The sequence below is a fragment of the Coturnix japonica genome, chromosome 2, assembly GCF_001577835.2.
Source record: "Coturnix japonica isolate 7356 chromosome 2, Coturnix japonica 2.1, whole genome shotgun sequence".
In the NCBI taxonomy this organism is placed as follows: Eukaryota; Metazoa; Chordata; class Aves; order Galliformes; family Phasianidae; genus Coturnix; species Coturnix japonica.
Genome location: NC_029517.1, coordinates 89093717 through 89119353, shown reverse-complemented (window position 1 = coordinate 89119353; position 25637 = coordinate 89093717). Strand labels below are relative to the sequence as shown.

Below are 25637 nucleotides of genomic sequence, written 5' to 3'. Positions count from 1 at the left end.
GTGTTCAAGACCAGGTTGGACGGGGCCCTGGGCAACCTGATCTAGTGAAGGTGTATGTTTGTTGGCCCTGCCAGGCAGGGGGGTTGGAACCCATCTCAAGAGACGCTCAAGGTCAGCCTGGACAGGGCTCTGAGCACCTGACCTGGCTGTAGGTGTCCCTGTTTGCTGCACGGGAGTTGAACTAGTTGACTTTTAGAGGTCCTTTCCAACCGAAATGATTCTAATTCCTATGAGCTCTGCCACCCACCCACTCGGCGAAGCCAAAACTCCCTCAAAAACAGGGGGTTAGAAGCACCGCTGGGATACTACGTGAGCTCCTCCTCGGCCTCATCCCAGCCCGTCCCGCTGGGCGGGGCCCAGTCGCTGCCCGCCCCCGGCACTGCGGCTCGGGGCCGCGGCTCCGGTGCAGTAGAGGGCGCTGTGCAACGAGGCCCGGGCCGGGCGCGCCGCTCGTGGCGGCGGCGCTGGTCGGCTGAGTTCCCGTTCCCGTCGGGCCGGGTCGGGTGGCGGCCGCGCCTCGTCCTCGCGGTCCCCTCCTCCCGCTGCCTCGCGGCGGTGGGCGCCGGCGGCGGGCAGGGCAGCGGTACGGGGCGCGGCGGAGGCGGGCAGGGAAGCGCGGCGCCGGCTCGGCGCCGCATGCGGCGCTGATGGAGCCGAGCTCGGGGCTGGCGCAGCGTAGAGCGGGGGGCGGCGGGCTGGAGCTCGGGGCGGGCTCGGCGGGGGGGTCGCCGGCGCTGTCCGGGGGGCAGGCCCGCCGCAGGAAGCAGCCGCCGCGGCCCGCCGACTTCAAGCTGCAGGTGATCATCATCGGCTCGCGGGGGGTGGGCAAGACCAGCCTGATGGAGCGCTTCACCGACGACACCTTTTGCGAGGCCTGCAAGTCCACCGTGGGTAAGGCAGCACTCCGGCCGCGCCCCGACCGCGCCGGGAGCCTTGTCTTTGCCGGGATTTCGCGGTGTAAACACCGCCCGGCCGGGTCCCTTTCCCCTGGGGAGCTGCGCAGCGGGTATCCGGGGTCCCCGGGCCTGTCCGTGGGGTGGGTGATAAGGGCGCGGAGTTGTGAGGACAGTCGTTGTGCGCAACTCCCCAGCGCGCCGTGGGATGGGGGTGGAGGGCCTGGTTTGGCCCTGGTCGGGAGGGGGGGTGTTCGGTGTCCTCTTTCGTTCTTGGACAGGATAAGGGGAAACGGTCATAAAGTTGAGCATAGGAAGTTCCGCAGCAATATGCAAAGGAACTTCTTCCCAGTGAGGGTGACGGAGCACTGGAACAGGCTGCCTAGGAAGGTTGTGGGCTCTCTTTCTCTGAAGATATTCAAGATCTGCGTGGACCCTACCTGTGCTACCTGCTGTAAGGAGCCTGCTTTGGCAGGGGTGTTGGACTCGATGATCTCTAGAGGTCCCTTCCAGCTCCTGCAATTGTGTGATATTTTGAGAAGTGTTAGGGGTGGCTGGTAAAACAGGTTGTTGTGCTAAAGCCTGACCTGGTACAGAAGTGTTTCGGGAGCTGAGGAGTTGTGCGGTGTACACTGAACATCACTGATGGGACTTCCAAGTGCTGCTCCAGACCCCAGCCCGACAAACTCCAGATGATCTCCCTGCTGCCAGGAAACCTTCTGCAGTGTTAGATCTGAGGAAGTTGATGTTTTGTTCTGTGAAAAGCACCTCCTGAGTGTGTTTTGCTCCTTGTCCGACAAACTGGGGGGCAGCTCCCCAGCTTCATACAGCGGCATCTTGTTCATAGGATAGTCAGAGGTGCTTTGAGGTGGCTTAATGCCTGCTGTGCTTTGATGCGTGGATGCATAAGGGGAAGAAAGCGAGCTGGTTGGACTGCGTTGTTACAGACCTGCTCTGAAAGCTTAGGTCCTGCAGGAAAGCAGTTGTTAAGTCTGTGTCATTGTAAAATGAGCGCACGTAGCTGAGTTGAAGCTTGAAAAGTGAAGAAACCTATAGTATCAGATGGAAAAGGGTGGTGTTGGAAACGAAGATGCTGTTCTCCAAGCCCTTACTTCTGTGGCAGAACAATAGAGTTACTCTTGTTTGTTTTAGTTTGTGTTTTGTCAGTTTTTATATCTGTTTTTTCCCGGGTCTGCTTAAGAATCCTGCTTTGATAGTGCTATGGATTTTCCTCTCAGCATCCAGATAGTGCTGGTATTTTTAAGTTGGTAACTTCTTTCTGACTTCCAAAAAGTCAGGAACGTAATCCCAAATTGAAATATTGTTGTAGTGAAGAGATGCTGATGGCTTTTGTGGATGGACCAATTTGATTAAAGGGAAGTAGAATTGGCAGTGGAATGTCTCTTTACAAATTCTCTGTGACTGTGTTGCTTTGAACTCAGTGCATCTTTGGGATGACCTACATTTAGCGTCCCTTTCAGACTGGGCTGCTCTCCTTTAACTCAGGGTTAGTTTCCTGATGTGAGTCTTGAGAAGTGAGAAGAGGTGCCCTAGACCCCAGCCCAGACTTCCAGCCTGGTGCCTTGTAAGCACACTGATTTCCTAGATAACCCGGGCAGTGATTGATGCGGAAAGCTTCCTTATTTTACAAAAGACAGGAAATAAATGGTATGCTGCTAGACAGAGCATTACGTAATGTTTGATGTATGAAGTGTGCCAACATAAAGCAGCATAGGGAAATCAGCTTGTGCCAAAATACACGTAGAAACTTGACAGTAATGGCATTCTTTCAAGGTCTTCTGACTGAAGCTGAGAGCTGTTGAGATTCCCCCGATCCTTCATCTGCTAAGTGAAAGAACATCCCACTGTTGTGACTGAAAGCTTGCACCTCTGCTGTTTACATATTATGTAGAAGGAAAATAATCCACAGTCAGAAATGATCAGGGGTCAGAGTTTGATGCACAGTTCAAATAATACACTCGTCCCATGTAGCTGCTTTCTGAAGTGATCTTTTGTGAGAGTTATAAGCGGAGAATGTTTTGAAACGTGATTTGAAACAGTGTGACTAATGCAATTTCAGAGGAAGCGATATAAACCAAATATACCTCGAAATTAAATTTGAAAGGATGATATAAGAATATAAGAACAATTAAAAATTGCTGCATCTGCTTTTATTGGATGCCCCATCCTTGGAGGTGTTCAAGACCAGGTTGGACGGGGCCCTGGGCAACCTGATCTAGTAAATGTGTATGTTTGGTGGCCCTGCCAGGCAGGGGGGTTGGAACTACATGATCCTTGAGGTCCCTTCCAACCCGGGTCATTCTGTGACTCTGTGATATTAGGGAGATGCAGCTAGGAATGCATGTTGTTAACTCCCTTATCTTGATACCGGCAGCCTCTTTTTATACTAGACCTGTGAAAGTGTAGATCAAACAGAACAACATGTGGCACCTTAATCTGTTGTATGGAAATGTATGAGCTACTCAGAGGTCTTGTCTGACAATGGAAGAATTGCAAACGTCCAAAACTTTGCTTATTGGAAAAATCAGGCTGACTTGTCCCCAGCTGCCATTTAAGTTAATAGTGGGATGCCACTGAGTGATTCTACATAAACAAGGAGATGTGGATTCAATTAAGAAATATTGAGCTTTTTAATGTTAATTTACAAAGGCTGCATTGCCAGCTTTTATTGCAGGGTTTAACAAACACACCAACATGTCTTCTGTCTCAATCTCAAAACACTGAAATACTTTGAAAGCGTTCGAAAATAGCTTGGCAGGTTTCAGCACATTATTCATAACGGCACACGATGCGCTGCTGATCTAAAATTCTTTTGATGTATTTATTTTGGGCGTTAGGTTGCACAGAATATTGTGTCTCCTTAATCTGCTGTTTACATCGCGCTGAGAATACTCAGTGCGCTCAAATATTGACTGACTTTTGCACACTGGTGTCACATGGGAAATAGCGTTTGCTGTTTACGGTTTCATGTGCTAGGTTTGGGTGTTTGTTCTCATTATTAGCTTATAACTTATTTTTACTGCCTGTTTGGACATAAACATTTTCTTTAGAGATGTTCCCCCTGTATGTAAAGTTATTCATTTACACCAGTGTTAAATCCAAGGTAGTTAAGGTAACTCCTTTTCCATGATGGTAGAATGCTTATGTGAGGGTAATGTTGGCCTTTAAAGTGGTCAGGGGAGGAGGAGTCCTTGCTTTTCCTTCTTCCTCCCACCTTATCATCCCAAAAGTAGTTCTTATCCCTAAAGAAATAACTCTGCACATCCCAATCTCTACAATGATATTACTGTAGTTATTAATGTTTAAAAACTGTAATAAAAAGAGTCCTCTTTATTTTTCAAAGACCTCTGTACCCCCCTGCTGCTCTCCTGTCCATAACCCGATCTGCTCATTGCCAGTCTTTCTGCTGTATCCCTGACAAATCTACTCAACTCCTGTACTCAGCATTATTTCCTAGCTACCTGAGCATTATGCTTCCCTCCTGGTTTCCATCTCAGGACCTCTGGTTCCTGCTCACCCTCATCTTTCACATGCAAGGTTTCTGAAGCCCAGTATCATCCATCCTGCAGCTCTTTTTCCATCATAAAGGCATCCTGGGAAAGGGGCCTTACCTACCGTAATGCAAGAGCTGAGGTGGCCATGCAGGCTCATGGCCAGCTCCTTTTAGCAGCTGGTTTTGGGACACTGCACCACCACTTGAAGCAAATGCCAAAGCCTCCTTCAGGCTTGGTTTACAAGGAAAATCATAGGTGGAGCTACTCAGCTGAGTTTGTAATGCGAAGTGTTGTTGTGGATCGGGATGGGAGTGTTGTGATCCTTTTTTGACTAATTGTAGCCTGTGGGCAAGCAAATGTGCTGTGGGGAAAGATCCCTTTGGCTTCACAGATGCACTTTGGTGTTGATTGTCTTTGCTTTAATATACTGTGAAATGGAACTTTGGCCTGTTTTAGGAGCTTGCTGGATTTACAGAGCTCCATGGCTTTTTCTTCCAAGCAGTCCATTTCCTGTTAATTCTTTCTAAAATATGCATGCAAAATGCTTAAATTCCAACAAATAGACAGTAGTGATGATGAAAACTTCTGGTTTAACTTCATCAGACCAACTTTAAATAAGGCAACTTCTGTTTTTAATATGTATGTATGGTATATAAACATATGCATGTGTTTGTGTTTTGGTTTTCTGTCACAATTCAACCTCTTTCTTCATTGTCTTTGGACTAACAACCTAAATATTAGGTTTCATTCCCATAAGGTTTTCCTATAGTACTACTAGCAGGACATGGGGAAATGGATCCAAGTTGAAGGAGGGAAGATTTAGGTTGGATGTTAGGGGGAAGTTCTTCACTAGGAGAGTGGTTAGGCCCTGGAACAGGCTGCCCAGGGAGGTTGTGGATGCCCCGTCCTTGGAGGTGTTCAAGGCCAGGTTGGACGGGGCCCTGGGCAACCTGATCTAGTAAAGGTGTATGTTTGGTGGCCCTGCCAGGCAGGGGGGTTGGAACTACATGATCCTTGAGGTCCCTTCCAACCCAGGTCATTCTGTGATTCTGTGATGCTTACATTCACCTTAGACTCTGACAAATGTAACTCATCTTAGTTTTTCTGTGAAGGTTTGTTTTGCCTTGTGCATAAGATGGCACTAAAAACTAAATCGTGATGGAGAGAAGGGGAAAAGAGTAGAAGTAAATATCTTTGGCTTTTCCATGTAGTGATAAAGCAGCAACCAGCCTTCTGTTGACTTTATGCTCAAAATCAGCTCTGTACCCAGACTGAGAAATCATTGCTGCTCAAAAAAAAAAGGAAGTGAGTTCTGGCTACCAGCACTAGGTATTTATGTGAGAAATAGCCCTTGTCTTCATTTGTCCAGAATATTAATACATACTTATTTTTATTTATTGGGTTTTTGACTACTGTATGTTAGCACAAATGAAATTTAACAGATATTTTGTTGATGTTATGCTGCAGTAGTTTGATGAAGTACAAATAGTACAGAGCAGGAGGCTTGAGCTTTGCCTAGAAACCAATTTGACCTTACACAAAACCTTGAGGTGACTGGGGAGCTTGTAGGAACTTGCATTGTTTGTCACCAGTTATGAAACCATGAGTTCAGGCAATGCAGCTTTGAGCAGGAGCCCTTTGGAGGCTGCCTTTTACCATTAGTACTGTTGTCACTTGTAATTGACACTGGAGACCACAACTGAAAGAACCCATCAATAGCTGTTTGCTCACTATATGTCAGCTAAGTGTATTGTACAGCTTTGCTGTAGTCAGCAAGTATTTTCCATGTGTACTCATTTGAGCCCTCATAAGGTAACAAATCTATATTTTAATATAGGAAAATGTAGTGGGGTGATGCTGTAAATGGTCAGGGTTTGGGAACACGGCTTTGGGGGGGGCTGTTTGTGTTTTTCCTTTTATTTATTGAATCACCAAGAGCTTGTGAAGATGCACAGATTTGAAATTGACCTTGTTTTCCTCATTTATAAACCAACTGCTAGCCTAAAGTGAGGGAAATATTCAGGTGCTGGGTTCTATCAAGACAGTAGAGCTATCTGGGTATCTTACAGACTGTTGTCAGTACGCATATGAGAATATGCAAGTACACCAACAGGCAACATGAAGAGCCCACTTGAATGGTGTCAGATGTGGAGTTTCATTTGTAAGGAGAGTGGAATGCAGCTGTCAAACTCAGTCTGGGCTGTGAACAGCTGAGAGTGTCAGAAGCAAAAAGTAAAAATAGGGGGCATGTGATTCTCAGCTATGGACTTTAATATTTCTTTCTGAAAGTTGTGCACTTAAATAGATGTTCATTTGATGACATGGACCTGTTGCAGAATGCTTGTTTTTAGCCAACCTGTGAAATGGAAGAGAATCCATAGAGTGCCCTTCATCGCAAAAGCCTTAAATCTCTGTGAAGCTTGTTCTACAGGCTGGGCTTGAACAGGAGAGAGGATTAATATTCCCGCTTGTTAAGACGGCAACTACATAACAACACCTAGCAACACTTCTACCATTTATTTCTTCTAATATCTAAGGAACGGAAAACTTGATACTCAAACCAAAATGCTGTGTTCTGTCTCATTTTGAAACAGCTTCTGCCTTTTTAATAGTAAGGTGCTATCATTAACATATTCTTTCACGTTCAGTTTTCCTCTCAGGTCTGGTCATTGTAGGCCACCAGTCTGCTGTGTTTTAGGCAGGAGTTTTGCAAATGCCTCGTTTTCAGGAAGGCCCAGAGTATCTTATTCATTCCGTTCTGTCTTTCACCTCATTCTGTTTATCAAAAATTTGGTCCATGCTTTGAAGTTGGCTCTGTAAGTAGATTAAAAGTTTATACTTTCTGAAAGACTTTTCATTTTCAGAGATGGTAAAGTTATAATGAAATAACTTCGCCATTTTCATTGTTTGGAAATCACAGAATTATCAAGGTTGGAAAAGACCTAGATCATCTAGTCCAACCATTACCAATACTTCCCAGCTAAATCATATTCCTCAATACAACATCCAAATGTTTTTTGAACACTCCCATGGTCGGTGACTCAAACTGAACATCTTAGACTTAAGTGTGTATCAGGCGTTCAGAAATCACTGCTGGCTTTTTAATTGCACCTCTGAAGTTTAGCCACTGCATATATGTAACCAGTTCTTCTGATGTTGGTGTGTCTGTTTTGCTTTGGTCTGTAGTGCAGTTGCCAGCCGAGTTACGTGTGTGCTTTTATTTTAGGCGAGCAGTCTCAAGTTTCTGCATGTTAATTGTTCTAGAATTACACTTCAGAGCCATATGAGCAACGTGCTTCACCTGCCCCCAAAATAATCCCCAAACTGGTTCATAGGTGACTAACGCTTAATGCTTCCAAATCTCTTTTTAATCTTCGGATGTATAATGTGAGGTTTGAAATAAGTATTTCCGCTTTGGTGGTTCTTCAAATTGGTCTTAAAATTACCTACGTGTCTTGAAACTTCAATTGAAAACTGCTTTATTTTCTTCTTCAAACGGTTTTGGTAACCTTATTCTACCTCCACACCTGTGCACTCTACTCTTCTTTGTATATCTTTTCCCCAAAGATAAGTGGTAGAAGTTGATAGCAAAACCAGCGAGTGTCTTTTCCTCATCTTCAGTAGCTTTGTATTACTGTCGTTTCTATTAATTACTGTATTGCAATCAATATTTAGGACTCTCTTATAGCAGATGCTGTGCAAGCTGGCAGCAGAGCTGGATCCTACCTCTGGAAGCACAGTCATCAACTGTAGCGGAAGGAAGGGAACTTCTCTGTAATGCTGTCAGATGTCCAAAGCAAACAAATAGTCCCAGCCTTTGAATTTTAAGTCCATTCTAATGATCAATCAGTATGCAAAGTCTGAATTTTTAAACTGATTGTGTCTCTTCAAATACAGTCTGATTCTTTTTCACTGATTGCATTACTTTGATGGGAATAGCTAATAGGCCTCTGCAAATTCAATCCATTGGAATTGATTTTAGCTGGAGGGGTTCTATGTGCTCTATTTGCATCTGTTTTCCCAGCTCCTGCCTGAACTTTGTGATCGGGAAGTCTTGGCCTCTTAAGGTCACTCCATATAAACACAACAGCTCCCACTTCTTTTTTCTGCCGCTTAGGGGAGAAAAGCAATGATGCAGAATGTAAAGTAAGGAGATTCTTCACTATGTATTTTATTTCTAGACAAACTTTTAAAGAAACCAGACACAGTTGTGTATTACCAATAGCAGGACTAGGGGAAATGGATCCAAGTTGAAGGAGGGAAGATTTAGGTTGGATGTTAGGGGGAAGTTCTTCACTAGGAGAGTGGTTAGGCCCTGGAACAGGCTGCCCAGGGAGGTTGTGGATGCCCCATCCTTGGAGGTGTTCAAGACCAGGTTGGACGGGGCCCTGGGCAACCTGATCTAGTAAATGTGTATGTTTGGTGGCCCTGCCAGGCAGGGGGGTTGGAACTACATGATCCTTGAGGTCCCTTCCAACCCAGGTCATTCTGTGATTCTGTATGTGTTTCACTGTGTGCTTTAGTAGATTTCTTCCTGCAAACAGGAATGAGAAGTAATTTATATATTATAACCTGTTTCAGACTAGACTTCATTTGTACTGGATTTGTTTTCAGCCTGGAGCAGCCACCAGTTTGTTGCAGTGACAAGATACGCCGCTCACACTGACTCGCTATCTAGAACTTCATTAGTGCGCTTCTATTTTGAGTTCCTGTTCCCGTTCTTTTAGGGCTGTTTGTTTTGGAAAGGAGTGCAGACTTAGCTGTTTTTTGCATAGACTTCAGAATAAAGGAAGGAAACCCCTCTTCTAATTGCCTTGTAGACCAGTAGCACTTTATTTTTCCTGGAAAAGCATTGTTTCAGTTGAGTACATGTTGAAGTAGATGCTCTTGTTTTCATGAAGTATATCTTAAATCTAAAGCTCTCGTGCTTTCACAACAAAAGCAGTGTACTTTGAAGAATTTTTCAGAATACTGAGCTAATAATATTATCTTCGGTGTGCCATATAATTGCTGCTCTACTTAATGCCTTGCTCAACATCTTTCATCTAGGGGCAGTGAAACAGGCATATCTGCAGTTCGGTGGTAGAGCAAGCTGAATCAGGGTGTTTCAAAATGCATATGGGGGTATGCATTAGGAGTCCTGAGAAAGGCTGTGCCACAGACAAAACAATTGTGGCAGAATCTGACATCCAAAATGAGCAGTTTTAATTCAGGGAGAGAAGGCTGCTGGGATTCACATGTGAGTGTATTCGTAGTGGAAGAAGTGAATACGTGGCTTGCCGGTGGTGTGCGTAAGATTGCTATGGAGGAGGGAAGGTGGTGGCCAGCCTTTTGGTTCCCCTCCTGTTGCCGTGGCCTGAGAGTAACCATAAACATGAACCTGCTGGCTCTGCTGTGTGCAGTCGCTGATTTGCTTTCAATAGAATTGACAGTAGTCATTTAAATGTAGACTAGGTAGTGTGAAAACCAGCCGTTGGTTTGCCGTTGGAGAGAGCCTTTTACAATCCTTTATTTTTTATAAGGTGTGTTGTTTGCAGTTGTCAACAGTGATGATTGATTCCTCAGTTTTATTGAACCTGTGACTGAGTAAAACCACTTACTGGATGCTGAGTAATTAAGGACAGAAGGTGCCCAGGTGGCTTGTTTGTGTTAACTGTTGTTGACATCGTGTTTTTAGTACCTGGAGAAATTATACAGATAGCAAAACTTGGTTTAGTTACATTCATTGACTTTAGTCAGGCTAACAATTTATTTCCTTGAACTTTTTCTTAAGGTGATGTTTGAAATTAAAGTGGAAAAGAAGCATTTGTTTACTAATTCGTATGTAAACTCAAAGTCTAACCTTTGACTGGTCTGTGGTGAAACACAGTAATGAAACCTGACAGGCTTTGAAATTTGTTTCTTCGTTTGCAAGAGAACAGTTGCCAGTATTTTTCCTCCAGTGTTGGCAGACATTGAACTTTTGGAATTGTGTTGTTGCTTGCAGAGCATTACTAATTATAAAAATTAGTCGAGCAACCTTTTAGCTCTGGCAAGCTGCATGATTGAAGTGTTGGGTGATCCAAACTGTTCTATAGAACGATCCGCCTCTCCAAAACTTACCGTTTTGCATAGTTTGTTGCAAAATATAACAGCAAATAAATGTTTCAGGCTGTGACTTTAAGGTGATTGACAGAACAGTTTGCCTTTGGAATAAGAAGCTTAGATATTAGGAAGAAATTGCTCTCAGAAAGAGTGGTGAGATAGTGGCACAGGCTGCCCAGGGAGGTGGTGGAGTCACCGTCCCTGGAGGTGTTCAAGAACCGTGTGGATGTGGCACTGAGGGGCATGGTCAGTGGGCATGGTGTGACGGGCTGATGGCTGGACTAGATGGTCTTAGTGGTCTTTTCCAACCTTAATGATTCTGTGACTCCAAGAATAATAGGGACATAATATTTATTCTGAAACAATCCTTTTAATCTGTAGGCATTTTTCCGCTTGATTTCATTAGCATATGGTCTGCCTCATGTTCCCAAGAAGTCCTGAGCTGAAAATTTCCTGTGTTACAGCAATTAGATTTTCTCTGTAGTTCTGCCTTAGCAGAAGCTGCATTCTCTCTGACTTCCTATTCAGGTCAAGCTCCTCCACAAGTTCAGTTGTTAACCAAAGCCAGCATGCCACCTGTGCTGCAACATACACAGTGTACTCTATTAATATTTCAGTGCGAGGGACAAGGTAGATTTTCTTATTTTACTTTTTTAACCCGAGTTCTCAGATGTGAATAATACATCATACAGGATGTTGTATTCGTGTGGTAGAAGGATTGGGAACTTGAGGTGGTGGGGCAGTTACATTGAAACTGAGGAAGGCAGAGATTTGTAACCGTTTACATTAACATTGGTGATCTCCTTTGTGAGTAAAGTTGCTATTGTGCAGTTGATAAGTTGTGACCATTAAGACAAGTGTATTTTATACTTCAAATGCAGTTAGTTGGGGAAAGGGCATTTAGCAGTAGATATAGTTGGTGTTTTAAAGCAACTATTAAAACACTAATAACAAAGTAGCAATGACAAGAACTGTTTAGACTAGTTTTCCAGTGTGAAATGTACTTTTGTTTCCACACAACTTTGGTGCAGATGATGTAAGGGCCAAGTTCAGTTCCTTCTATAGGAATGAGTTTGGTATTGATTCTAACGGTATTAGCAAGGACACTTAGTTTTTACCAAGGACATTAGGAAAATGTTTAGTTGTTGTGAGAGGAAACATAAATCTACTCTTTGTGCTCACTTTCGTACCTAGTATCCTTGGTATTCACTTGCATGTAAAATGGCAACGTGTTTCCAACGCAGCGTGCTTCTGCACTTCTGTGTGGGTCTAATTGTGCCAGTCTGAAAGATGTTCTCCTGTCTTTTTATTTCCCTGCTTTTTGACGTGGTGCTGTCGGAAGAGATGGTTTTTAGAAGGGAGAAGTAAAGCAAAAAGACTTATGCCAATGTTAAGCTGCTCGTTTTAGTGTTCAATTTATGAGTACTGTGATATTCTAGGACGCTTGTACCCTGAAATATTTTAGTGTTTGAGGTGGTATTCTTTTGTGTCTAGATGCTGTTTGACCATACTGTGTCTTCGTGTTGATTGCCAACGTTATCTTTATGGACTTGAAGTCTTTCTGTATAACAAGGTCTTTGTGGTTCTATCTTTGCCGTTTAGCTTGCATTCAAAATCCGGTTGGAATTTGGAGGTGATGGTTGAAACTACCATATGGGTATAAAAGGAATTTCAAAAAGTTGTTCGAAATTGAAGCAGTTTGCTCATAAACATTTGCCAGAATGAAAAATGATAATGCTGATAAACTGTGTAAACCAACTGCCATTCCAGCACTTCCACTCTGGCACTTTACAAGCACTAAGTGTCTGGCTTGGGTGTACATATGTACTGTCCCACTTCATAGACTGGTGTGGAGGATGGGGTTTGCTTCATGCCTCCGAGGCAGCTGTGTCGCTTGAAAGCAGAGCAGGCTCGTCCTTGACAGTCAATGTGAATAAGGGAGAAATAACCAACCATGCCTGTTGTTTTCCTGTTGCGTTGGGTTTACCTGCTGCTGGAACCGTTGCACAAAGTGGAAAGTTTGTGTTGTTATGCTACCAAATCGAATGGCTCACGGACCATTTAGCTGTAGTCAAATCCATGTGATGATCTTGCCTGTTGCAAACCTGTTAAAATTTGATTTAAAAAATATATATAAAAACCTATCAAAAAATGATAGTAATAATTTATACTCTCATTACTTTTGCTTCTTATTTCTACTTTTCTGTTTATTGTATTTTATTTATAGGTGTTGATTTTAAAATCAAAACAGTAGAGCTAAGAGGAAAGAAAATTAGATTACAAATCTGGTAAGTAAAACAAATGTGCAACCAGCAGTATGTTTTAATTTTTATGTTATAGCATGAATCAATATGCTTGTCTAATACTATTAACTGTTATAAGCTGGTTTAGCTCTTAGCTTTTTGTTTCTCTCCTCCATTCCCACCTGACTGAAGCAAAACCAAATAGCTCTTAGGTTTTTGTGAGGATAAAGGAGGAGAAGGATGGTTAGAAGTAGGGCATGAGTGCACTTACTGAAATATTAATGTGTCTCAGAGATCTCAAGGACTTTTTCCTATAAGTGTGAAATCATCTACGCAAGAAATAGGAGTTCAACAAACAAAAGAAAATGACCGTGTTAAATAGACAGAGTTTGATTTTTATTTTCTGGACTGTTCTAAACTGACTTGTTACCAAAATAATTATAAGGCAGACATAAAATATTTCCTAAACTATGTTTCTGAAAGTTGATATAGACTGTGCTGTTTTCATGACACTGTATCAAGTAACTTAAAAGTAAAGAGCATTCAAGACTAAGCAAATTATACCCCCTACAACAGCACTGAGATGTAAAATGATCTCATATAACCAAGACAGTACGTATTAACTAGAAATAATATTCTATTGCAGAAAGCTTGATGTCTGAGCTAAGCTTTTCTGTTCTAGAGTAGGATACGTGTTTCCTCATAACGATTCCCCGTGCTAATGATAGAATTTAAATTGTTTAGGACTTATTGAGCTTACATGCTCCTTTGCAGAGTTGTCTAATACATAAGCATTGTTTTGAGAGAATAAACCAGCTATGTTAATATACATTAATCTTACTACTGTGTAGAAGCTTAGCTTTGGTTGATTAACAGTGATTGATGCATAATTGGCCTTGTAGTTAAGCTGATATAGCTACTAACAATCTATAGAGGGAGGGAAAGAGCTCTGAATACTCTCTGACACACTTTGGGGATATTCTGTTGGTTTCTCATTTGTAACTACACGGGTGAAGTGAATTCAGCTTACTAACTCCTCTTGGCAGGTCACCATCAACTCTTGTCTGTCACACCATGTGTCTGTCTTGCTTCCCTCTGAGTTAACTGCTGCATCATCTTTGGTATCATCAGTCACCTAACACTTGAATGTTACTGGCATGTCTTCATCCATCATGTGTCCCTGCTTGGAAACCTATGACCACAAGGCTGGCAGTTGAGCCAGCAGTTGCTAGCCAGGGTCTGCTGAAGCTGACAGAGGTAACAGAAGTTTTTTGATAAGGAGATGCTGCCTAACTTAAAATTTGCTATGAAATATGCCGAGCTTGACAAGCATTTCTTTTCCCGTGTTGAATAAATACTTTTTAAGAGGTGTTTTGCTGGAAAAGAGCACCATTATTTAACCATTATTTTCCACATATTGAGAATATGCTAGTAGGATACAGGAAACTTTTTAAACAAAAAATTGGTAAGTTGCTAAAAAGTGACTAATAGTCCTGTGCAAAAACCTGCTAAAATGGTGAGCAAAACACATTACAAAGAGGAAAATACATTAAAGTCCACGAGTACAGTATCCAGCTCCCAAGTGTCACTCTGTCCCTAACAGTTGCTGTTAAAATGCTGTTTGTATGGATTATATTTAAAACTGTTGTGGCATGCTTGTGAAGTTTTGGAAAAGCAATTAAATAACCACCACTTTCACTTATTTATTTTGAAGTGTGTTTTATGTGTCATTGGGCCCATCTATTCTTTTTGTACCTTCAGGTGTTAGATGGAAACAGGAAAGCCATTTACAGAGTCGACCACTTCAAGTTTTAAAACGCTAACTTAAGTCATGTGGTTGGTCCTACCTCAGTCTCCTTTCATACCTGTGTAGAGACAAGGTTACTTTATACTTCCTGGTGGTCTTTACTTATAAAGATCACAGTAATGACTACAAAACCCTGTATTTTGAACAAAAGAGCAATTAAAGGAACAAATCATTTCTAAAATGTGTTTGATTCTTGAAAGTAGCTAAGGTTGCATTGTGAAGCATCCAAGCTTGTTTAAGTTTTCAGTCATGTGATGATTCTAATTCAGAAATAAAACAAGGATGGTTGTTCATTTTTGTTTTTTTCAATACCAGATTAGGTTTTCGGTGATCACTTGACTTCTCTCTTCACTGTCTGCTCTGCCAGCAGCGTTTTCCACAGTACTCTGCCAATTCTCTTTATGAAAAGAGAAAAGCAACAGAGAACTATACAGAATATATCAGTCAGTGATGTTTCCTTTTGAAAGTAGCTCTCACCTGGTTGCTCTTAGTAGTGTAGCATACAAATCAGACCTTCTCCATATTGCTTTTGCAGTGAGATATTATATATACTCTAGGATCAAAGAGGCTTCCGTTCTTACAGTAGCGCTGCTACTTTCAACCTATTTCCCTGACTTTCAGTCAGGAAACATCCTCCTGCTCCTCAGAAGATGAAATAGTAGCGCAGCACTGAGGATGCTCAGTAGTGTTCATTTTCTGTGCTGCCCCCAGTACAGTAGCAGTGACCCTTGGGCTGGCACTTAAAGTAGTAGATACAATAGGTCAGCTTCTGAGTTGCAGTTCTTGGCTGAAATAAGCTTATATGTTCTGAGGGAAGTAGTGTCTGTTGCAGTTATGCAGTGGGTGAAGTAACTGAGCAGTTTGCCTGATTATTAGAGTGAATCCAAGCATCTCTGCTTTAGTGCTTTCTCAGAGCCAGACCAAATGATAGGAATCCCACCTTCCTGCTTTGGAGCATAGGTGTACCAGGTGGACAGTGGGATCTGACTGTGTCTTGTCACCTCAGTAATCTAAGCATTTAGCTGAAGCAAAAAGCAGCCAGGTCAGGCTTCCAGTCTGAAGGTACCCTGCTGCTGGAGGCAGTGGTGCCCTGCTGCTGTGCCCAGTGTCCTGCTGTGCTGCCAGGGCAAGTGTGGGTTTCATGCCCAAGGCAGCCTTTGTCACCTGAAATTTGTTTCTGAAAGTTGTTTTAACTACGTTCTCTTTAAAAACTGATGCTGCCAGCTCAAGGTTTTCTATGGGCAGTAGGGAATTTAACTTCAGAGCAAATGACAGTTTTGAGTCTATTTGTGTTTTGTACGGTCTGAGAATACAGCGAGTCAACACTTGAAAAAAAGGCTTTGTGTCGTGGTGGTGGTGTTTGTTAATTTGCTTTTGTTTGGTGTAGTGTTTGTATTTTCAGAGTGATGTCTATTTTTCTATTAATTGGGCAGGAAATTGTAGTTGATGCAGGAGTCATAAGCTGAATGTTTATAATTACTATTTGGAAATAGCAGGGCTTTTTTTCCATTAGAGCAAGTTTTTGGAAAAATCAGTAAAAGAAAACTCTTTGAAATACTAAAATAAGGGAGTCGTCTGTTGTGTTTTCTCAGTGATGCCAAATCATTGATGAAGTTGTAGTAGCTTGTTGTTTGGACTTCTGGAGTTGGAATGAGATTGGAGTGCCTCACAGTTCTTATGCTGATTCTTGAAGGAGAAATAAGGAACTGGCAGCATTAGCTTTGTTCATGAAATCCATGAAGGTGCAGTTAAATAATGCTCATCTCATAGCTTTCCATCCTTCCAATAGCTCTATTGTCTCAACTGTTCTCACTGTGGGAGAGAAATACATTGACAATAGTGTAACAAACTTAATTTCTCCAGTACGGCACATGAAAGGAAGACATTTTATGATGGATAAGTTTTTGATGTTAGCTCTACTTTAGGGCTTGTTATTTTCTTTTTCTTCAATGCTGGAAGAATTTGCCACACATTTTTATAAAGATGTCCTCATACAAGATAAGTTTACTTATGTAAGATCAGCTTGATAATGGCAGCTTATTTAGCTCGTTTGAGATTGCTGATTATTGGTTATTTTAGAGATAATTATCCAGTTTTCTCCTTGCTACTTGAAGGATAATACAACATTACTTTAATGTTAAAGACCACAAATTCAGGTTATTTTCTTTCAATTTTTGAAGGAAACAGGTATTATCAGATCATGCTTACAATCAGAAACCTGTTGTTGGTTTCATTTAAATTTCCTGTAGCGGTGAATGCATTGGTTACGCAGAATGTGTGGACATTGTGATCATCAGAGCAAGGCAGAGAAAGTCAGCCGTAATTCACCGTGATTAGAGTGACTGGCAGGTGACAATTGGTGGCCATCTGTTCATTGAACATATAGCAGGGCTTTTGAACCAACCACAGCAGGGGGTGTGTCTCATTTAGCCAGCAAGGCAGACTACACACAAATGATCTACACAAAGAGGACTGCCAGGACCTGAGGGTAGAGATTGTGGCAGTGTTTTAAGAACCCGAGGTTGTTGTGAGGTGAGGAGAGGTTGGCAATACCGGGTAGAATGGGAGATCATGTACTCAGCAGGCTAGGGGAAGTGTGGGGCTGGAGGAAACTGTAGTGGCTGAGTGTAATGTTGACTCCAGTGCTTACACTCAAGTGTACCTCATGTGTTGATTGGTCTCTTCAGAGAGAGTAGTTGAGTGTTAGTGTGTTTATTTCCTCTGTGTGTTTTCCTAACATACAAACTGAGTGATGTGGTACTTCAGAAGGGGCCCCTTTGCGATGGAATTGCTAAAAAGCCCTTAACATTGACCTGTAGGCACAGTTAGCTCTGAAATGGCTCCTCTGTTTCTTTCCTCTGGTATGGGTACAGAGAAGAGAGGGAAGACTGACCAGCAAAAAAGGCAGTGATTTTCATTAGTCAGACCACAACTTGAATTGATGCATTCTTCCATACGGGGTATGCCCTGCCACCTGCCATCTGGTTGTCTGTGCAGCAATAGAACTAAAGGGATCCCATCCCTAATGCACTTGGTCAGTAGGCTGGATTAGCAGCAGATGGCAGAAGCTGGTCTACACGGTTATAATTCTGAGAAGCCTGTTTGTAAGTACTGAAGCAATGCTATCCATATGTGGAAAATCAACGGTTTGTACTAGAATTTTTACATTTTTCATGGAACAAATTTCCAGAGGATCTGACAAAACCAAACCTGACCATCACAAAAGAAAGTAAGAGAGGAGAAAATAGAATTAAGTCTTCTAAGTAATACTTATGTGACTTCAGCTGCCAGAACTCATATTGCTTTAAGAATAAAACAAACACTTCATTCATTATAAGAAAGGAACCAGTTAACCATCTAAAACTGTCTGAAATACTTTTAGAGCTTCATCTCATTGAAGATGAGATGAACCTGATACCTGTTTCACCTTCAGTAGGGTCCCAAAAGTTTATGTGAATTCAGCTCTTAAGTTTTGAGTAGAGAATGGGATGTGAATAAAAACAAAAATGTATGCAGTAGGAATTTGTTCTCTTCTACCTCCCTGCCCCAAGTTCCATGTCATGGTGCTGCTGGCTTAGTGAAGCGTTAGTATTTTTCCACAGGCTATGAAGGAGAGATTTCACATCTTTTTCTAGTAGACGCTGTTTACTTTGTGAAATCACCTACCAAAAATGTGTTGCTATCAAGTACATTTGTGGCTATTTCAGGAGAAAGTCACATACTTCACTTTTAAGCCTGCTTAGTTGAGATCCTTAAAGATATTGTGAAGAGCAGGATAGGTTTGCTGTAGTTTATTCCGCTACTTGTTGTGCATAAACCTTAAAAAGAATTCTTCAGGATAATCAATGTGGCGTTTTGTGAACATAACGTTTTTCTTTCTTTTTGGTAACAAGTGTTTCAGTTCTCCATTGTTAATCTCATTCCCAAATTCATTCTTATCCTTTTGTCTAAAATGTGACTGTTGTATAGAGTTCCTTTTAAGTTTTCGGGTCCCTATGCATGGGCACACATTTTTTCCCATGCACTCTGAATTTTATTCAGTCTTTTAACTAATCTTTTGGTTGCTTCAAAGCACCGTGTAACTTAGTATTTGCTTTTGATACCAGTCACATTTTAAGACTTAGGGTATACACCAGCTGTTGTATCAGTATAACTGCCAAAAATCTTCCATGACAGGACTCGGTAAAAAATAACTTTGTCTTATCTACTTCGGAATATCAACTATAGCTAGTACAGGCAAACTGTTGACATTGCTTGAAAGTAACCTCCAGTGTAAATGCACTGTGATAGAAATGTCCTCATTTGAAAGTGAAGATAGAAATACTATTTGACCACCTCAGATTAGTAGATGTAAGTGTGAAAGGCAATAATCTACTTTCAAAAGCTGTTCTGTATAAGGTTGTTCACTTACTTTAGAAATCACTTCCTTGGAAGTGAATTCTGCCAGTAGCCTCTGCATTAGTCTTAAAAACCATGGTTGAGTTACTGTGGTTGATCCAGAAAGGCTCTGAAAGTTCAAATCATAATAATCAGTACATTGCTTATTTTACTGTTGGATGTCCAGCTGTTTTAGTCTGCTAAGCATGTATCCATTTCTTTTTCATTTATTTCAGGGCTGTTTAAAAGAGAAACAACCATACACCACAAAACCGGCTTCATCTGCTGGTACATTTTCACTGAACAGCTTCATTTTCAGTCACATGTAGACCTGTTTGGTGGCCTTTCTTGGTGAAGTTAGTATGGGTTAAGTAGTTCTCATGTGAAAAACTTTTTGTAATTGAAAGTAATGCTCCATTTTATTTTATTTTTCCCTGATAAACAGACATGTATTCAGTTTACAATATAGAGTACCCCGTAAGTGCGGGAGGGTGTCTTTATTAAAATAGAAGCCAAGTTATTGTGTACTTTGCAAATCCATGAAACATTTGTGCCAATGTTTGCTGCTGCTTCTTAGGGACACAGCAGGTCAGGAGAGATTCAACAGCATTACCTCAGCTTATTACAGAAGTGCCAAGGGAATTATTTTGGTGTATGATATCACCAAGAAGGAAACATTTGATGATTTACCAAAATGGATGAAAATGATTGATAAGGTAGGCTCTCTTTTTTTGTTTGTTTGTTTCTGGGTTTTTGGAGAATTAGTTCTTTCCCAAAAGGACTCAGTAATATATGCTTTCGACAGCATAATTCCAGGATTATTAAACTAAAGACTGCTGGTTTGCATGGGATTCTTTTAGCAGGAATTTAACATTTACTTGTTCTGTTGCAAAATGGTTGTCCATTCTTGCTTCCTTTGACTAAAGTAGTTAGAAGTGGAAATCTGTAGCATTATGCATTTGCCTGTTCGCTGAGGGAAGAAGAAATTTCGGTCTGTGAAATAAGTCATTTTGTTCACTCCTAGTTGAATTGGAACAACTGGTTCTTAATAATGTTTTTAAATAATATTTAAAAATTTAAGTTGAAAATCCTTAAAATAACCTTTGGGGAGAACATTAATATATTAAACTGTGTAGATATGTTTCATGATTTAGAAAAGAAATTTCTCTTTTTATTTCTAATTTTGTATGAAACCTCAGCTTTTTATTTTTTTTTTTGTTTAGTATATTAAAATATTTTACTTGCAGTATGCTTCAGAAGATGCAGAGCTTCTATTAGTTGGAAATAAACTGGACTGTGAAGTTGATCGAGAGATTTCTCGGCAGCAGGGAGAAAAGGTAAGAACAGGTATAAGTAAATTCTAAGTTACAGCTGGAAGCAAAACTGCTGTGACACTGCTGTTGAGAGTCCATGTTGAGAGTCTTAGTCATATTGTTGGGCCTGAGGAGTTTAATGAGAATGGGGATGTTTTGTCAAAACTTGTAAGTCTGCTTACCTCTTCTTATACAATGTGCATTACCTGCTTTCTTCCTGGAGCAGTATGCCTTTGCTTTAAAAAGAAGAAGAAACTACTAGTGTGATTGTTGGCCCCAGTACACAGTAATGTAGTGAATACCTCTTTTTGTCACGTAAACTGTGAAAAGAGTTGTAGTAAAGAATTGAGTCGTAAATAGAGATATGTCCATTCAGGACATGTTTGTAGTCCTTATTCCATATATTGGCCTTTCAGTACTACTTTAGGATTGGCAAGAGTCCTGCTTAATTACTTAACTTTTCTTCCGTGGTTGTTGGTTTTTCTTGTTTTTCTTAATTGCAAAAGTAGTGAGAAAACTGAAAGGAAAATGCTTTGCCATGGGATTTACAGCACCATCTTGATCAGGACAAATACAAATATTTTTCTTCTGAGAAGTTCTTATTCCTTGGCAATCTGAGTAATGATATATTAATTTCTCAAACTTAGGTCTAGAAAAGTGAAGCATGCTTTTCCACTAAACCAGATCTAAGTGAAAATTAGCTACATCTGGCAATGTTTGCTGCACCTTAGAGATTTGGGGTTATTAATTGCATAAGAGATCAGTCACAGATTTCAGAGAAGCTTATTAAAGGTTTAATGAAGAATGTATATTTGTTGTTTTTGTAGTTATTTTACTTTTTCTCCCATCAGTTTGCACAGCAAATAACTGGGATGCGGTTCTGTGAAGCAAGTGCCAAGGACAATTTTAATGTGGATGAAATATTTCTAAAGCTTGTTGATGACATTCTGAAAAAGGTAAAATATTTAGGTGATAGTTTCTGCCCACATAAGTGGTCCATGCTTAAATACTCAGTCTCTGATTGTATTTGTCAGGAGGACATGGAGGGTAAGTGCGCTCTGTCCCGTGAAGCTGATAATGGTTTACAGGTGATGTTTTCTTTTCTTTAAGATGCCACTGGATGTTATAAGAAATGAGTTGTCCAACAGTATCCTGTCCCTGCAACCAGAGCCAGAAATCCCACCTGAACTGCCTCCTCCAAGGCCACATGTCCGTTGCTGTTGACTTGTTACTCCATACAGAGTGAAAAATAGGAGTGGAAGGATAAAGAAAGTATCTGTACTACTCTGCACTACAATCATTTGGCAGTTTCTTGTTGCACTTTGTTATTCGAGTCAGAGCTACACACTAACTTGTAAATATGCAAATATGCAATCCTGTGTAGGATTCAACTATATAACATTTAATTATTACCCCTGACCCTCACAATGATGTTTCATTCATTGCCCCGGTGTTATAAATACTGTACAGTTGGTTGAGATTTACCACACTTCCAATTGAGGAAAAAGGAGAAGTTAAATCTATACCTATTCTTGACATAAATGTTGTAATAGTTCTTGTTATTATAAACAGGCAGGCAGAAGCTCTTCTGGTATGAAGATAAGTATATGGTGCTTTGCTGACTATTTTAAAGACAATTTTTTTTTTAAAGAGGACTTTATGTACAAAGCTTCCATAATCAGCATTATGTTTCATTTTAATGTAGTGAAAACATCTTTGGCTGTAGCATCCTCTGCTGACTGGATTTATTGAAAAGCTAAGTTTAAGTTTTGGCAGCCTTATTTATTTTGTTTAATGCTGAACCCATCCTTTGTGTACTACGACATCATGTCTGGTGCAAATTTAAGACTGCGCTGAAATTGCATATATAATTTTCTCCACAAGCATAAACTTGATTGCGAGAATCAATAAGTTTCAATAAAAGAATGGAGATATATTCAAAACTCTATAAGAAGGTATAAAAAGCAATGCTGCTGTCCTAGACAAATTCTTTTAAAAAAAGAGAATTTCCTGTGTTAAGGAATATATATGTGTATTTGTCTGGACATCTGTAGGGTTGGGGGGAGGGGAAATTAAGGTAAAAAAAAAAAAAAAGGTTTTCCTTTCCTGATAGTAGAAATTATTCCCACCAAGCAAATACTGTGTTAGATTTTTGTCTGATAATGAATTTGTGGATTATATCTTTGGTATATCTTTTATTAAAATGCACTGTTTAGTTTAGCTGTGGTAAATCAGTAGTTACATATTTGAATAACTTGGTGTGTCCTGAATGTTTGTGGTATTGAAAAGCATTGTGGTCTTTCTAAACTAATGAAGTGCAAATAAAATTTTGTATTTATGAATGACAGTGGAACTGCACCTGTTATTAGAATGGCAAGTATATCAAATCGTGGGTAAAAGGTAAAATCTACAGTATGGAACAACTGCTCTTGTTTTAATTTCCTTGTTATTTAACTTTCTGTTTGACAGTTCCTCTAGGCCTAGTTAGAAGAGCAGCAAACATTAATTGTTCACCTTGATGCTTGCTGTCTTGGAATGACCTAGCCCAGCTGATACCTCCAAACAGCTTGTGACTATTTGTCATGTTACCTTCGCAGGTGGTCACAAAACTATAAATGACACTGGCAACACAAATATTAACCAGTCTTTTCCACACTACAGCTTTTCTACTTCTCATTCTCTGGTGCTGGAACCCATTTTGTCACTTTTGCCACTCCTCTAGCTGAAACGCTGACACTTAACAGTAAGCTGTACCACTGACTTAAGCAGTTTCTCTGCGCTTTATGGAAGGAAAAAAAGACGCAAAGAACTGCGAAGGTTTTAAAAGGATATTTTTTTAATCCCTTATTTCAGTAAGCAAGCTCTGACATTCTGAATACAATACCATGCAGGTCTTAGCATACTTTGATTTCAACTTACAGATTAAGGAAGCATGGTTGATATTTGTGCTTATGTCTTCTGCCACCTTGTGCCTAAGCAGTTTGCTTTTATAGGTAGTAAACTTGTGGTTTACTATCCTATTGATAGGATAAAATCAATTTCCAAAGCACTTGTAAGATTTCTGATGATACTGTGGGCAATAACATGGAAGGAAGAATTATGGAAAAGTGAGTTTTAACTTGACAACAATTCTATTTTAGCTGATTTGTTTTTATATGTACTTAGAATCTTGTGATTTTTTTTTCCTGCAGTTTTTGAATTTAATAAAAATTAAGAAATCTGACTTAGATAAACTTTCTTCTTGTAATTATGTTCTGTTTGTATATAGGTAGATTGGAATTCCATTCTCTTGTACTAAAAAAAAGAAGAATTATTACATTTGAGAGCCATGTTTATTTAAGAATGCTTGAATGTATTTGTTTATTCATTGGAAATCATAAAAAGTTCAGTAAACCTTTGCTTCAAATCTGTTTTAGTATAACCCTAAAGAGAGTTTTGTCTCCTACTTTGATCTCTATAACTTTTTATGAATCAGTGTTCATTTATATCTTAACAAGGGTTTTCAGTGTGCCATGGAAGGGCAGGTGGGTACACAGTACAGAAGGATCTGAAAGTTATTGGCTTAGCAGCCTGTTGCATCTCTCGTTCACCAGATCTGGTCCTGCAGAACAGGGATGCACAACTGGTGTCAACATTTACTGCCTGTAAGGAAGGAGGAGGAGGGCTAGTACGGTAGGAGGCAGCAGAATAATGGAACAAAAGCAAAAATGAAAAGGGTATGGTGATTTGCTAAGGGAAACTTAGAATCGTGCATTTGTGACCATGCCAGAAACTTCCACATTCTCTCATTTGTGTCAAATGTTTAATTTATGTCACTGCACTGAAGGGGTGAGAATTTCTGACAGCAAAGGCTTTGCCTTGATTGCTCTGCCATTTTATCCTTGTTTGTGAAAGTGGTGTTGTCAGCTGATCATTACTTTTAAGTGCTCAATTTAGGCAAGATCGGGAATGAAGTAGGCCCAAGTGTGTGAAGAATTTCTGGTGAGTCCAGAAGCTAATTGGTATCCTGTGGGCCAGTGTTATCTATTACGAAGGCGATATCCTAACAGGTACAGCGGTCTTGAGTAATAGCTCTAAATATTTCGAAGTGCCAAGTTCATATTAGGCTGAAACGTGCAGTTTTTGGTACTGTGTGTTTTTGCAGATGAGCTTTGGTGCTTATTGTAAGGGCAGGCGCACTGATGGAATTGTCCATTAGAGGTCACTGGAGCTCCGCCAGTGAAGAAGTGTAAGCCCTGTCCTGCTGTGCTGGCCGCTGCTGCTTGCTTTTTACTGCTGAGCAAATGCACCTTGCCCAAACTTCTCTTTCAAAAGTAGCTGCTTTTTTATTTGTAATCTTATTAATAATTTATAATCTTAAGTTTGTATTTACTACAGACTGTGGTCTCTTAGATGAAACACTGTTTGGTATTGGGTATGATTTTTGACATGAGGGAATTAAGATTTTATTTTAGATTAAGATGTTAATGTTTTCCTCTAACCCAGAATTCCTTTTTACATTTTCTAAGCGCTGCCTTTATGAGTTATAAAATCTGAGTGTGTATCTCAATGTGCTGGAAGTTGCAGTCCTACAGATGCCTTTCCTAGCTGGAATGAAGTTATGGGTCTCTAAGAGCCAGCTAGTACTGTAGGAACCAATCAGTTGTCTTTCTTGGGAACAGTGATGCAAATTCTTAGTAGCTACATGGACACAGACTGTGTGGAATTATACAAGCCTGGGTAAAATGTGGAAGAGAAGGCAGTAGGGCAACAAAAACACATTGTCTAACAGACTGTAAAATGACTTTAGGCTACAGATGACCACAGTCACCTCTCCTTGGAAGAGGTGGCAGCTGCTGATGGCGGAGTTTCCAGGGGTCTGTCAGCAGGGGGAAAAAATCCAGATAGCTCTGATAATCACCAGAAGGAGGAGATGGGAAACATTCATCTGTAGCCAGCGATGACCTATGTATAAGGGAGTGGCTTTATTTCCTCCAGTATAGTTTTGATTTTTAAGATCTGGAAATTGGAAGGAATGGATCAGGCCTCTTGAACTCAGACATCTGTGATTATAGACAAATGTAGAGATGCTGGGTTTTTGTTTTGTTGTTCATCGCGCTCCCACTCCCCACACACACTGCTATCCTATAAGTCACACATGCACACTGCCATCCTATAATAGACAAGGATTAAAGGAAAGTAAAGGTTTTTCCCAACTCCCTAGAGCATCTCTATGTTAGACTTGTGCTGCTCATGAACTGAGGTATCTTAATAGCACAATGGATTTTTCTTCCAAGAATCAATCAGATCAGTTGCTTACCATTGTTTAGATCCACGTTGATCATCAGTATCTGCCATAAGCTCTAATTCTGCAGAATGAATAGGCAGTGACAGTGTGGAGCAAAGTGCTTCCCTTTATTTTGGAC

General features: G+C 40.7%; 1 protein-coding gene across 2 annotated transcripts; it reads left to right on the top strand.

Annotated features, from left to right (window-relative positions):
- The first annotated feature begins 439 nt into the window (after positions 1-439).
- Positions 440-23625, top strand: RAB12 (RAB12, member RAS oncogene family). 2 transcript variants are annotated; one of them, XM_015855285.2, is made up of 6 exons: positions 450-891; positions 12720-12780; positions 19497-19635; positions 20167-20256; positions 21084-21188; positions 21343-23625. In XM_015855285.2, exons 1-6 carry the CDS (start codon positions 648-650, stop codon positions 21454-21456), a joined length of 753 nt encoding a protein of 250 aa, XP_015710771.1. In that variant the 5' UTR covers positions 450-647; the 3' UTR covers positions 21457-23625. The 2 variants fall into 2 exon arrangements, with proteins under 2 accessions (XP_032298538.1, XP_015710771.1); XM_032442647.1 differs by lacking the exon at positions 21084-21188 and having other exon boundaries at positions 440-891.
- Positions 23626-25637: the final 2012 nt, after the last annotated feature.